The sequence below is a fragment of the Neopsephotus bourkii genome, unplaced genomic scaffold, assembly GCF_033783945.1.
Source record: "Neopsephotus bourkii isolate Nb327-2 ecotype Australia unplaced genomic scaffold, CSIRO-AGI_Nbou_v1 NB_1749, whole genome shotgun sequence".
NCBI lineage: Eukaryota > Metazoa > Chordata > Aves > Psittaciformes > Psittacidae > Neopsephotus > Neopsephotus bourkii.
Window position 1 is genome coordinate 8243564 of NW_026902223.1, and position 14709 is coordinate 8258272.

General features: G+C 40.6%; 1 protein-coding gene across 4 annotated transcripts in view; it reads right to left on the bottom strand.

Annotated features, from left to right (window-relative positions):
* TBCD (tubulin folding cofactor D) overlaps positions 1-14709 on the bottom strand; it is a 123478-nt gene that overhangs the window by 60280 nt on the left and 48489 nt on the right. For all 4 annotated transcript variants that reach the window (XM_061376970.1, XM_061376969.1, XM_061376972.1 and 1 more), the window contains one exon: positions 8373-8529. In XM_061376970.1, coding sequence (XP_061232954.1) covers positions 8373-8529 — 157 coding nt within the window. The remainder of the gene's footprint in view (positions 1-8372; positions 8530-14709) is intronic.

Below are 14709 nucleotides of genomic sequence, written 5' to 3' on the forward strand. Positions count from 1 at the left end.
AAGGCACAGAATATATCATGGAATCCCAGACTAGTTTGGGTTGAAGGCACCTTAAAGCTCATCCAGCTCCAACCCCTGCCACAGGCAGAGACACCTTCCACTAGAGCAGCTTGCTCCAAGCCCCTGTGTCCAACCTGGCCTTGAACACTGCCAGGGATGGGGCAGCCACAGCTTCTCTGAGCACCATGCCAGAGCCTCAGCACCCTCACAGGGAAGAGCTTCTGCCTAAGAGCTCACCTACCCTCTTTCAGGGTACCACACCTACCCTCATCTACCCTCCTTCAGCTTAAAGCCATTCCCTCTTGTCCTATCATTACATGCTCTTGTAAAAAATCCCTATCCAGATTTCTTTTCAGCCCGTTTAGGCACTGGAAGCTGCCCTAAGTGATCCCCAGAGCCTTCTCTTCTCCAGGCTGAACAACTACAATTCTCTCAGCTTGCTCCAGCCCTCGGAGCATCTTCATGGACCTCATATTCCAGGTGGGGACTCATGAGAGCAGAGAGGGAGAATCACCACCCTTGACCTGCTGGTCACGCTCCTTTTGGTGCAGGCCAGGACATGCGTGGTTTCTGGGGTGTAAGCACACACTGCCTGCTCATGTTGAGCTTTTCATCAACCAACACCCCCCAAGTCCTTCTCCTCAGGGCTGTTCTCAATCCAGACTCCACCCAGCCTGTATCTGTGCCTGGGAATGTCCTCACCAAAGTTCAGAAGCTTGAATTTGACCTTGCTGAACTTCATGAGGTTTGCACAAGGCAACCTCTCAAGCCTGTCCAGGTCCCTCTGCATGGCATCCCGTCCCCCCAGTGCATCGACCACACCACACAGCTTGGTATTGCTGGCAGACTTGATAAGGATGCATCAATCCTACTGTCCTTGTCACTGACAAAGATGCTGAACAGTGCTGGTCCCAGTACCAACCCCTGAGGAACACCCCTCATCACTGGTCACCACGATAGAAGACGAAGTCTGAAGCTTTAGAAATCCACCTCTAGCATTCAGTTAGCTTCAGTGACAAATAAACATCACTTTAGGAGAATCATTTAAGCAGAAAATTATTCCTTTCAAACTCTGAAGCTCTTCATTATGTTATTTACTGACTCCAGGCAAAACAGGAAATAAATACTGGCTGAAAAGTAAATCCAAGATAGCTTTGCTTTAGCATAAAGATATTAATTACACTGATAATATCAAACTTCCCTGGGTAGTGGCTATCAGTTTCCTACAGTGAAGAATACCGTGTTGTTAAAATTCGCTGAATTGCACAATCAGTGTTGCCTCTGTAATTTCAGTTCATCTCCATTAAGGAAAACAAGAGACAGAAAGCAAGAATGAAAGGAAAATAAACCTCAATAATTTGTTCTAAAGACAGTTAATGCCTTCTTATTGCTACCTGCATGAGCAATTCCTCTCTGCCACAAAGACATTAGGTCACTACAAGACAGAAGAAGGTCATTCAAACAGCAGTGATTGAGAGAGGGAATGCTCAGGAAGCATTCCATTAGGAAGCAGCAGCCATTGCTAACTGTTGAAAAGTGCTGGGCCAGACACATCATCTTCATACAATGTCTGCTAATTTTGTTCTCTGGCATAGAGAGAAACCTAAAAATTAACTTTGAAAGGACATTTTAGAATTACACAGTTTTAATGATATGAATGATTTAGCTCCTCTAAGTCTTTTTAAATATAGTATATTCGAAACTAAGGAATCAGATGAAAATCACCCTGAAAAACAAAAAGAAGAGTATTTCTGCCTTACGTTTCCAATTATATGGACTATATGATAAAACATTATTGCATCAGTTATGCAGCATTACAGCAAAACAAGCCAGGAAGTTCTAAATGCAGAGCGTTGCCCTTACTGTGCCAAAGGTACCCTCAAGTTAAATGTTACAGAGTATTTCAGAAGAGCTGGGCTGGGACAGACTAAAATGCTTCCAAGTTGTTGTCTTGTGGCCCAGAAGAGATACTTAGGGGTAAGTGTAAGAACATACATACTAAATATTAACACACTACTAAATATTAACAGACTGCAGGATCTTTTACAACTGGAAATGTTACAAGAACGTCACTGCACGTAAATACTGCTCTTTGAATTTCACATGTAATCTTAAAATGTGGTTCATTAAATAGAATGGAGGTTATTCTACACAACAGGAGTTCGGCTTTTCCATTTCTCCTTATTCTTCTGTCACCTTAAGACAAACCTGTATACTAAACCAGCAAAACAACATACTGTCCATGTGATGCCACCGGAGTTATTCAATGCTGCAACTCAATATTATGTTTAAGAAAAGCAAAATAAAAACCCCCAAGAATTTGTAATTGCCCCAGTAGCCCAATTATATTAATAAATCATACTGTAGTCACTGTTTTATATTGAGCCTTTTAATATAAGTATTTTAAACTTATCAAACTACATGAATACTTGTTTCAAGTTCATTCCTATTTGAAAATGCAGGCACGGTCTGCAATAACACAGGGATTAGGAAGGAAAGCAACGTGCTGAAGATGAAACATGTCTTAAGGTGTCTTCACCTATCTGCTTTGTCGTGGGAGTTTATGTGATACTCCACCATGATTTCCTAACATAAAGAAACTGTTTATGTCAAACAAAGTGGGATATTTTTTTAAGCCAGTTAAAGGATCATGTCTTGACTTGCCTGAAACGTACCACACCTGACTGCTAACAGGTAGAGCAAAGAGTGGCTTTGCATCTTGCAGTCTCTATGAAACACCTTTTGTAGTTCCTTGAGGTATATTTAGCTGCTTGTCATGCATACAGACTAAGTGTACAATAAACATAAATAGACTATAAAAAAGCAAGTTGCCATTCTATCAGTCAACTAATAATTCTCCCTTTCCCCCCTATCCCTTCCCCTCTCCCTCAAGTCCCCATTTAACTGGCTTCAGGGAAAGTTAAAAGGACTCAAAGCACGCTACTGGCTCACTTCCTCACCCAACACCTATTTCATTACCTTCCCAACTAGGCAGAAAGAAGAGAGCTGAGGCCAGCCAGGTGATAGACATCAGAACACAGGAATATCAGGTTACCCTCTCCCTATGAGTGCCAGATGTACCAGACAATAAATCTGAATTTCCTTTATCACTCATAGCAGGCACTTCTAGTCTATACTAGTCACAAGCTGCAAGAATCTTATCCTGTTGCTAACCCCTGAGAATTTGCTGCTATTAATTCAAGCACACCACCCCAAAGCTGCGGGAAGGAGAAAACATAAACTCTCAAAGCTCTTGCCAATTTGGCACAAAACCAACATTTCCTTCCTGAGCCCAAAAAAGGGAAAAGTCAAAATTGTAAGAAGACAGAAATCTCTCCTCCCTGCTATGCAGTCAGGAAGAGAAGGCATAATAAGCATCATGAGCAACGAACAATCCAAGCAAGTTAAAAGAGGCGAGACCAGAGTCAGACCTGAATCTGTGCACGCTGCTGCTGCAGACAGCCCTTCCTATACCTCTTCACTCATGCCAGTGCTCCAGCTGGAACGGCTACACAGTGAGCTGGCATGAGAAGAACAGATCTAGGCTCAATTAGTTTTCCTTTTGCTAGTTTTTTTTGAAAACCCAGAGAAGCTCCCCATTCATTCATCACACTGAGCTGTGCTATGCTCAACTGCAGGGCAAGGCAGGTGAAGGAGCAGGTGGGAGAACCTCTTCAGTCAGCACTGCTAGGGGATAAAGCCCTCCAGACAGCAGGCTCAGATTTAATTCCTCCTGGTTGCCTAAGCAAGGAGAAAGTCTGACTGCGAAAAGAAGAAATGCATGCCCACCTGTACACTGCATACACTGACAGGCCCTCTCACCCAGCTCACAGTGAGCTCTTACACTTTCTGCTAGCCAACCAACATCCTATGCTGTTCAGTGTGTTATTCCTATTGCAAAGTTTTGGGGTACAATGATGACAATATAATAAATAATAATAATGTAGAAAAGAGTAATAAGAAAAATGCTTACAACAGGAGTTAAAAATGCTGATATTAAAAAAAAAACCCAAATCACAACAAAACAGACCAAAAAAAAAGAAAAAACAAAAAGCATATGATGCCCCTGCAGGAAATAACTTTATCCAAATGCAAGAGACACTAGGCACACAACTCTCGTCTGAAGACAACATTCAAATGCATAAAAGAAGAAAGCTCCTCTCAGTATTTCATCATGGTACAAGATGTAGCTCAAAGCAATGCTTCAGATTTCCCCAATTCTGCAGGACAATCTTGCCCTGGAGCAAGCTACATCATTCATCCATAGCCACACCTTCCTTCCCCCCCCACCAGAAACAACGCACCACCGCAGGGAAGACAAAGCTGCCTGTACTCCTACACTGTACACACTGTACTTGTATTAGTGCTCTGTGGAATGGGAGATAGCAATTAGATCTTTCTAAATAACGATTCAGTTATTGATTACCTACACCATCGACTGACAGATAAATGAAACTACCTTCTGACTATGCAACAGTTCCAAATAATTAAGATAGCCAGCAACAATTTAATTGCTATAATTGTATAATAGAAGTATGTTTTCCTTTTTCCTTTTTGTTTAGGTTTTAAACAAAACAGCTCAGCTTCTTAGTGTGCACCTGCCACTTTACAGACAGTAACTTCCACACCCAAGGGGGCAGGAATCAAATTACCCGTATTTCCAAGTTATTAAATTATGTTTAACTTTCCTCATAGGTGAATTTAGAGAGAGAGTGTGCATGTAGAGACTGGGAGAGAAAACAATCTCGGTCAAGTAGTGTTCTCATAAAGATATGCTTGAACAGAAAATTCAGTACATGCACTTCAAAACGTAGTAAGGTCACCCTGCAACGAAAGTGAAGTTTCACCTGCTTTGCCAAGAACTTTATTTCTGTGGTCCTGCAGTTTGAATAGGCAAGGGTTTAGAAACCAGTTTAACGAGACTCTATAAAATAAATAAGCAAATGTGAGCAAGTGTATCTTGCTGAAATAAAGATAGGGAAAATATATTGACAAAATACAAGCAAGTGTTATTAGAAATACTCTCAGCTGATTATTTGTAGTAAGTCTCTTTTTTTCTTTCTCCCCTCAAAAGCAGAGCAGTAAGGTCAGAAAGGGGAAGGGCTGCTGTTGATTTACAGCAATCTGCATTTGTAACTTTAATATGCTGATAATTTCAGCACCTAACAACAGAATATTCATAAGAATGAAGAGAAGAAACAGCTATCGATGAACACGGAGACAGGTATTTCTTTTAAAACACTATCATAAATTTTACTAAAAAAATACTATATGGAGTTCAAGGTGATTTTTCACTAGTCAAAAGTGAAATGTGTATGTCCCTTGACTATCAAAACCACAGAAAACAATGTCTTTCCATTACATGATGATGCAACTTTGCCTTATCCCTAACGCACCACAGTCTGAACATGTTGTGGGGCAGGACCCAGTTTAAGTAACACACTACTTGGGTATTTTGATACTCAAGTGAGCCTCCTGCCAAGACACAGCAAAGGCCATGTGCCAAAGGCCATGACATGAAGCAGGAAGCCATGAAGCAGCTCACTGTCCAACTCAACAACTTCCAGTCACCACCAGCGTGCTTTCTCTACCACAATTACTGCTTGTGTTTCAAGTCTGAGCATAGCAACCATCCCCATGTGGTCCAAGTTCGCACAACCTGTGCTGCTTCAGCCAGGCAAACAGCAGCATTAAAGACTATGAATGAAGGGAAAATCCTTTGCAATTTCTAGCACCAAGACAAAGCAAACAGTTTAGGATCGCAGTCACTCATAATGTTCTCTTAAGAAGGTGGTATTTTCCTTTCAGATAAACAATTTCTTATTTTTCTCTACGAATCTAATAGTTTGCATTCGTCTACAGGCAGATGATTTTGCTGTGTAATTCAGCTCACAATGGATATTATGTACTTTGCTTCAAGATGCTGAGTTCTGCATTTTTTTGAGGGTAGCAACAATTCGCTTGTGGCTAGAAGTATGACTCTTCTTTAAGTAAAACAGTGACACACCTAAGGCTAGATTTAAAAAAAGGCTGTATGTAATTATGGGCTTGCTGACACAATAGGTGAAACTGTGTGTCATCCTTTATTTGAATATTTTTTTTCCACCGTTTCTCTTTGGAGTGGCAATTCTGCCTTCAACAGTTGATTATATTTAGAAAAGCTATGGCCAACAGAACTACAAAGATTTTTAAGTAAAGCCTTAGTACTGCATGAATACTTGTTAAAATACTGTTCAGCTTTGTTAGAAAACTAAGCATATAGAAACCACACCACCTTACAATTGCTCATATGCAATTTTCAGCTTCCCCCTTGCTGTCCACCCTGTGTTTCTCTCTGCTCCAACAACTTATTCCAAACAACTGAAGTTGTCATAGCTGGCACAGTCAGTGGTAAGGGTTATTACTGCCACAGGGAGCAGTTTGCAACTATTTTCACTTGACATTCTCCTAAAAAGAAAAGAACAGTTTGTTTCCAGAACAGTCTGAAAACTAGAAGACAGGAGGTTCTTCAGAAACACAACCTCCTTCATACCTGTCCTCGAGTTCCCACTCTCAGTTCTGTGACATAAAGCAAAATACCACAAACCCTGAAAAATTAAGACTGGTGAGACTGCATCTAACATACGAACAACAACATTGCTCTGCACCATGGTAGGATGAAAGGAGAAATATATTGCTCAAAGCATCATGAGCAGAAGAAAAATCCTGATAAACAGATCAGGATTCTGATAAATAGAAGGCTAACACACTTACACTTTCCAACTTTCACAAGGAACAAGCTTAAGAATTTCTTACAATATATAATTTACCATGAACTCAGCTAGAAGGGAATTACATGTGATCCTTTAAAATAAAATATTTAATAACTTACTACGGCAAGTATCACTTTTTCTAGCATGCCTAACTGAAGCAGGTCTATTCTGCAGCACTGTATTCTCTTTCTGAAAGTCATCCCGCAACAGTGGATGGCATCATGTTCTAGCACAGCCTGCTGTTACAGTACTCCTCTCCTTTAGTATTTATGCTACTGTAGATGAAACATCATTAAAACATGAAACTGCTTTAGCAGAGACACAAGGCTAAGATGTCTTAGAACATTTCTGTCTGCTCCCTTTGGAGAAAAGACATGACAGCTTAAGACAAAAAGAAGAAAAACAGCATTTGGCCTTAAGAAATTTGACAGCAGGTTTTTAGACAGAAAGATTTTATCAAGGTCTCAAAAATCCCCAGAAGCAAGCACCACACAGATAAGAGACATTGTTGTGTGACCCTGCGTTAAAGGACCAGCACTGGAAAGTGAAGATACAAGGATGAAGAACAGCAGAGACCAGAAAGGGCACAGTGTACCCAAATCAAGGAATTTAAATGGATATGTAAAGCTTAACGCCTGTCCCCAAAAACACTTAAAATAGGTTTTAGAGAAGAAAAAAAAACGCATATTCTTTGGGAATCTGCTAAGTAAGTAACTCTGTGTTCCCAAACAAGGTTTTTGGATGAGATTGAAACAGTTCTGTCAGCAGTGTGGAAGCAGGGGAGCCCCTAGAAATTGAGTCAGACATCAGATACCCAGGACCACAAATCACTATACAGTCCAAGTTTTAGTTTTGGGTTGTCTTTTTTCTTTAAAGATAATACTAAATGACTACTGATCAAACCCCTCCAGCAGAGACAAAGAATCCTGAGCTGCTGCTATCAATGGTTGTACTAAACGACTGCCAAGAAACTGTTAGAAGCTACCTCTTTGTGTTTGCAGTGCAATTGACCCATTAAAGACACCTTGAAATGTCAGCCAGTGTGCTGCCAAGAAAATGACTAAATGCTAAAGAGAGAATCTCACAAGAAATAGGAAGAAAAGCACAAGATGAAAGAAAAAAGGTAAACACAGTATGTATCTGGAAAAATGTCATCTCGTATTAAGGGAAAAGCTGCACCAAGTTCTAGTCCACTCTTGGGAGTATCACAGACCCTGATCTGGAAATCTTTGGAAAATCTTACTTTCTAAAGTCTTTTGTAACAGAAACCACAGACTGAAAGAGAAGTACATGCATGTGTTTCTATTCAACTGTAAGCAGAGTTTAGCACATTGGTCATTCAGGACTGAGGTACTCCATAAAAACAGAGGATATCAAAAGAGGAAAAAAACCCTCGTATTTCTGAATTGAAATGTCTTATTAGTGATAATAAAATGAAGGTATTGCCCCTCAATGAATGTTTCACTTTTGTATCACTAACTTTAAATGTCATAAACAGAGCATTAGACTCCTAGATTATTAGCTTCTAGAAGGTACAGAATGAGACTATTCATGTCTAACTCCTTCCTAATTTTGAACAGATTTTAAGCATTAACTCAGTTTCCTGTTGCCACAACTTACCTTGAAATCTGATTAATAAATGGTATGAGTTCTGTAGGATCATAAGCACGAGCGAAGGCCCAGCACACATAGCAGGCAGCATCTCTCACATTGGAGCCCACACTGCATGCTCCCCGCTTCTCATCGTATGTCAGCGCTCTCAAAATGACAGGAACAACTGTGAAATTAAAGGAAATGGACAAAAGCAGCAATTAGGACCATACAGTGAACCAAAAAAAAAAGAGGTAGAGAGCATTCAGAGAAAAGAGGGTGGAGTTGTGTGTTCTGACAGGAAGGAAAGCATGGCTCGTAATGCACACTCATTTTGAAGTTGATTAGGAAGAGTTGCTTTTTAATACACTACTTGATTTCTTTGTCAGCAGCAGTTTATTTTTTCATTTCCTTCACATATAATTCAATGAGGATTAAAGCATGTGAGTTACATAAGAAGTAATACTGGTATCATTTATTATCATATTGATACAACAGCCAATTTGCCCAAGGCAGCTCTTAGAAACACACGTATCAAGCACTGTTTCCTAATTTAATGGACAACCTGAGGAACTCTGAATTGAGTATGTTTTAGCCAATAAAGGCCTAAAAGCCAGAGACCTCAATATAACATATGTCTCTGTGCACAGGTAGTTGAGGGAGCTCCAGAGGGAAAGCACTTGCAGAGTGTAAGCCCACCCTGAGCACTGGAACCATACAATACTGCTGAAGTGGGAGAAAAAAAGAGAAGGCAGTGTAGTAAAACAGAAGTAAAGGCAAATTAAAACCCCAGGATTTTATCAGAAAGGCCTTACAACACAAGTACTGTTATCACAAGGAAGTGATAAAAATAAATTTGGGAAAACAAGTAGATTAAGATTTTCACTTTCATGCTTATATCCTCATCAAAACTGCCAAAGTCAATAATGCTTTCCTACAGATGAAAGAGCTTTCAGAAACTTAAAGAATTCTCTTACACAGCTCTAGTAACATACTGCTGCAGTTTGAGAAATACTGCAAGTCTGCAAGGCTCCCCAGAGGGATTTCTTCTGGTATCTGCAAATCCAGATACATAATTTGAATACATCTCTCTAGACGGTATGTGTTTAATAAATGAATAACGTCTGTAGCAACAACAGCCTCTAGAAAAAAAGAAGCAATTTCTTGATTTTCTTTCTTGCACCAAATTCATCAAATGCATCTTTTTTTTTCCCTAGAAAATACTTGTCAAAAGGTGATCCCATTCAACAAGAAATGGGATCACTGAACTGTGTATCATTAGGAAACTGTACCTGATATACCTGAGTGGATATAATCACAAAACAATTAAAACTTTAATGTACAATTCATCACTGCATGCCTGCTGCTTTAAACAAAGAATATGCACCACAGCTGGAGCAGGGAAGTGTCAAAATGCCATCTAAATTCATTTTAACCTAAAGAAAATAAAGCAGTAATTATTGGGATGGACAAGAGATGACTTTAAGGAGCACAAGCAGTACATGGGGAAAAAAGGCAATTCCCATTCAGTATAAATGATACAGCAAGGATGGACGGATGGATGGATGGGGTTTTGGGAACTTCCCAGTTCTGAAAGAAACTGCAATAAAAATCTCCAAAAATGTTGACTAGCCTGTTTTGAGAAATGCTGCATCAACTGATGAGAAAAAAAATGGAATTTGCTGGTTCCACAGGAACACTACAACAGATGCCAAAGGCGATTTTGCAAAGCTGCTGCTTTCCTTCAGCACAGGATGAGGACTCCAGCTGCCTTAGCCAGCTGTGAACACACTCATCCCTGGGCACTGAAGGCCCGGGGGAAAAGGATCCACAGACAGCTCCTTGCGTTTGTACTATCTGTATGAAAGAAAAAACACACATGATTTTTCAGTTCAGGGCATTAATTTCCAAAATGCTAGGGATGACACCAAAGAGCACCTGGATTTTTAGGGTCAGTCTAAAACAGAGATGCTGCTGCCAAGTGTCTGTAATAGCAGACACTAAGATAATGCCAGGAGCAGCAGCACTCCTATTCCAAACAACTCAAGCTTTCCTCACTGTCCCAAAGCAGGCCTTTGGCCTCACACCTCTTCGATGTCCTACTGCTGTGTCTGGGACTCAAAGCACTGGTGCTGCTAGAAAAACAACGTGACTGCGATGTCTGGAGAGCTAGAGGGGATAATGGAAAAGAAGGACACAAAATTGGGAGGTTTAGAAGGTGGGAGAAACAGGGAGAACAAAGTGAAGTATGCATCAGTAAGGGCCATACCCAACCATAACAAGAAGGAAAATGCTGATCTAGGGGTCATCCACTACAGTTTTTGTGCTATGACTGGTTGAGTATTTAGTGGTGAACTATGGGAAATACTATATAAAACTGCTCCTGGCAAATATTCCTGAGTTTGAAAAATTAAGTCCAGCATTACATTTCCTGTTGGTATTTAAGAATAATAAAACCCCAAAAGAAAAATTACCCAAATTCCAAGTTTTGTTTCCTTCTTTACCCTAGAGTTACTCAAACACAATGCAGGTTTTCTTCTGCTACGGCTTCCTGCAGGGTTAGGCCTGGCTGCAGAAAGCCATGAAGGAGCACTGCAGGCAAAACCACCTGTAGTACTAAGTCACCTTCTGCATTTTGTATCTGTTATGCAAATTCAAATCATTATAATCATCTCTCAAATATTCAGTATGAGCACAGTGTCGTTCTGTGGTGCTCTGCATTGATTTTTTTATTTTTCAGATTTGAAAACATGTCAAAATCATACCTAAAATCACTTTATTAAAATAATAAAAAAGAAAAATAAAAACTACCACAAATTTAAAAAAAAAAAAAGCTTCAGAAAAGAGCCTTCCAGAATAAACTGATTTTAGATGAAGGGCAGAGATTAGTTTCTTTATTTTTTAATTAATGCACATGGTTTTTATTTAAAAGGAAGAGGATGGGAGATACAACAAGGAGAAGAGCTGAACTGTTACTTGAAAAATTACCATTTCTTTCACACATCTCTATGAGAAGTTTGCCATTAGAACCAAAGGATAAAGTCCACTCTCAACCAAATTATTAAAACAATATCCACCTGTTTAGGGCTGTGAACGCTCAAGAGAATACAGTCACCTTTACCTGTAGCCTAGAGGTATTAATAAGCACCTGCTGCACCCCTCCCTGCCTTACCTAACAACATAACTGCAGGTTGCAACACAGCTCTTTGCTCCAGCTCGTGAAAATAAAGAAACTACTTCTGGCTTCAAAGCACTACAAACAGCAGAATTCTTTTTCTGAGACTGGAGCCAGTTCTTTTCCTTTTTGAAACATAGATCTTAACAACCAGATGCTCAGCACCTTCCTTGTGATAGACACTACACTGCTAGTTAAGCAAACTTATGGAAGACACCAGACATTAAATCACAGAATCATATTCATAGAATCATAGAATAGTTAGGGTTGGAAAGGACCTTAAGATCAACCAGTTCCAACCCCCTGCCATGGGCAGTGACACCTCACACTAAACCATGGCACCCAAGGCTCCATCCAACCTGGCCTTGAACACTGCCAGGGATGGAGCATTCACCAGCTCTTTGGAAGGTCAATGCTTCATACTCTACCTTTTAAAAAGTGCCTTTAACCGTATTTTACACAAACCTAGACCATACCAGATGGCATCAGCAGCTCTTCATTATTTAACTTCAGATTGTCATGTTTTTATATTTATTGCAATGTTTATCATATAAAACATACAAGTACAGCAATTAAGCCACCAAACAAATGTTCAACAGCAACAAAAACCTGTTCTTTAGCCTTAGGTCTTGTCTCCACAAGAAAATTGCACAATTTCATGTCACCCCAATTTCATTTCAGACAGATTTTCACTGGATCTCAAGTTAATTAAGAATTGTCTACATTTAGTTGAAAACTAAAATATCTTAAAATGGATTAAGCTAATGTTACCTCTTTGGTAAGTCTTACAACTGGATATGTACTGTTTAGGCAGAGAAGCCATCTCAATTCACAAGTAATGTATTGCAAAACCTTCCATTTTAGAAATATAAAGAAAAAAACACTACAGAAAATGGCCATGTGCTTCCTCTGAAGGATGTGCTGTACACAGTGGCACTGTAGGAGCAGATAAAAACATCACAATTAATGAGTTACGAAGCTTAAACACAGTTACAGCTATCGATACAAAGAACAGCAATTTTATTCTTCAGGTTTTGCTTCCACAAAACCAACTTGTGGCACAAGTGTCCCTGGGGAGGTTCATCCTCTTTGTGAGCCTCAGGCACACAAAAAAGTGTAAACAGCTGTATCTACAGTATAAGAGCCTCCCCTGTTTTAAATAGCACACTATCACTAGCATTCATATGCTAAAAAAAAAGAACTTGGGCTTTTCAGTATAAAGAATTTCAGATTTGAGACCTGGTGCTCTAACACAGCACTCTAACCCCTTTCAGGAACTGAATGAAGCAGGTCCTAATCCTAACTTCACTAGGGCTGTTATACTAACAATATATCAACAGAGATGCAAACAGAGATAATTTCAGGTTAGGCCCATTATCAGAAATAAATATTGGTTGAAAGTTCTGCCAAACATTTATGATTTTATCTGATTTATGATACAAGCTGTCTACTTCAGAATTTACTCCTAAAGGACAATTTGATCCAGAGGACACAATCTCCAGCAAGGATCACAAAATGCATGTGCTGCTCTGTCTCTCAAAACATGCCCCATGTTTCTATGAAATGCTCCAAGGTCGCATCCTGTAGGGAAGTGCCTGAACCCTGTCAACAGCTGGCCTCTCATCCCTGCACCCAGGCCTGACCTACTTAGGAGTTTGCCAGGGATGAAGGGACCACTCTTGCACGCTGAGGAGATACATGAGAATTGAACAGCTGAAGTCTCTGAAGCTGCTATAACTTACTCAGAATTCCCACCCCTGACCCATGGATATAAGGCTATATATATGCACATCCACAAACCAAAGAAGCATTTTCTAACCCGTGACTATGAAGGGCTGTGTCTGTCTGGTTGTAATCTCAGTTCAGTCTCTCACTACGTAATGAATTAAGAGAGTCTTTAATTATAAGATCACGTGGTATTTTTTTTCCATGGACCTATCTCAGTCAGCACACAGGAAAGACCTGCTCTAGGGATGAATCACAGCTGGGCAGCAAAGGAGATCGTTGTCTCCCTCCCTGCTGAGGGAAGAAAATATGTAATGCAAAGACTGGCTTTCAGGCAGCGAGAAGGGATTGTTGGTTAAGTTGGATGTTGCCCTACAGAACTACATTCTAACTACATCTCTGCCAAAGACTGCTTGGTACCAGTCACATCTCTTACAGTGTTTAAAAGAAATGGATGATGGCTCTCATTTCCCAGGTATCTGCTTCAATAAACTAATGGTCGGTTTGAAAAAGTTCTATAGCACCAAAACTAGTGTGAGCTTTTGAGTATGGCAAAGGGCCAATGAGGAAGCAGACAGATCAGGATTTTGGCCAGCCTATCTCCACATTGTTATGTAATGCAGCCATAAAAAACACAAAATCTTGAAGCACCCCTACCTAGCTAACATGGAAAAGCCTGCAGCTGACCTAAGACAGTATTGATCTGTCTTCTCGCGAATGCTCAGTGATGAATATTTGAGGGATTCATCTCCACCCTCTCATTCAAGGCCATACTAGAGACCTTCACATAGGTTTACAGCTAAAGGAGCTCTTCCATGCCAAGTGCAAGGTCCTACACCTGGGTCGGAGCAATCCCAGACACAGCTACAGGCTGGGCAGAGAAGAGATTCAGAGCAGCCCTGCGGAGAAGAACTTGGGGGTGCTGGTCAATGAGAAAATGAACATGAGCCAGCAGTGTGCGCTTGCAGCCCAGAAAGCAACCGTATCCTGGGCTGCATCAAAAGGAGCGTGACCAGCAGGTCGAAGGAGGTGATCCTGCCCCTTTATTCTGCTCTCGTGAGACCTCACTTGGAGTATTGTGTACAGTTCTGGTGTCCTCAACATAAAAAGGACATGGAACTGTTGGAACAAGTCCAGAGGAGGGCCACGAGAATGATCAGGGGACTGGAGCACCTCCTGTATGAAGACAGGCTGAGAAAGTTGGGGCTGTTCAGCCTGGAGAAGGCTGCATGGAGACCTCATAGCAGCCTTCCAGTATCTGAAGGGGGCGTATAGGAATGCTGGGGATGGACTCTTCATTAGGGACTGTAGTGGTAGGACAAGGGGTAATGGGTTAAAACTTAAACAGGGGAAGTTTAGACTGGATATAAGAAGGAAATTCTTTCCTGTTAGGGTAGTGAGGCACTGGAATAGGTTGTCCAGGGAGGTTGTGAATGCTCCATCCCTGGAAGTGTTCAAGGCCAGGCT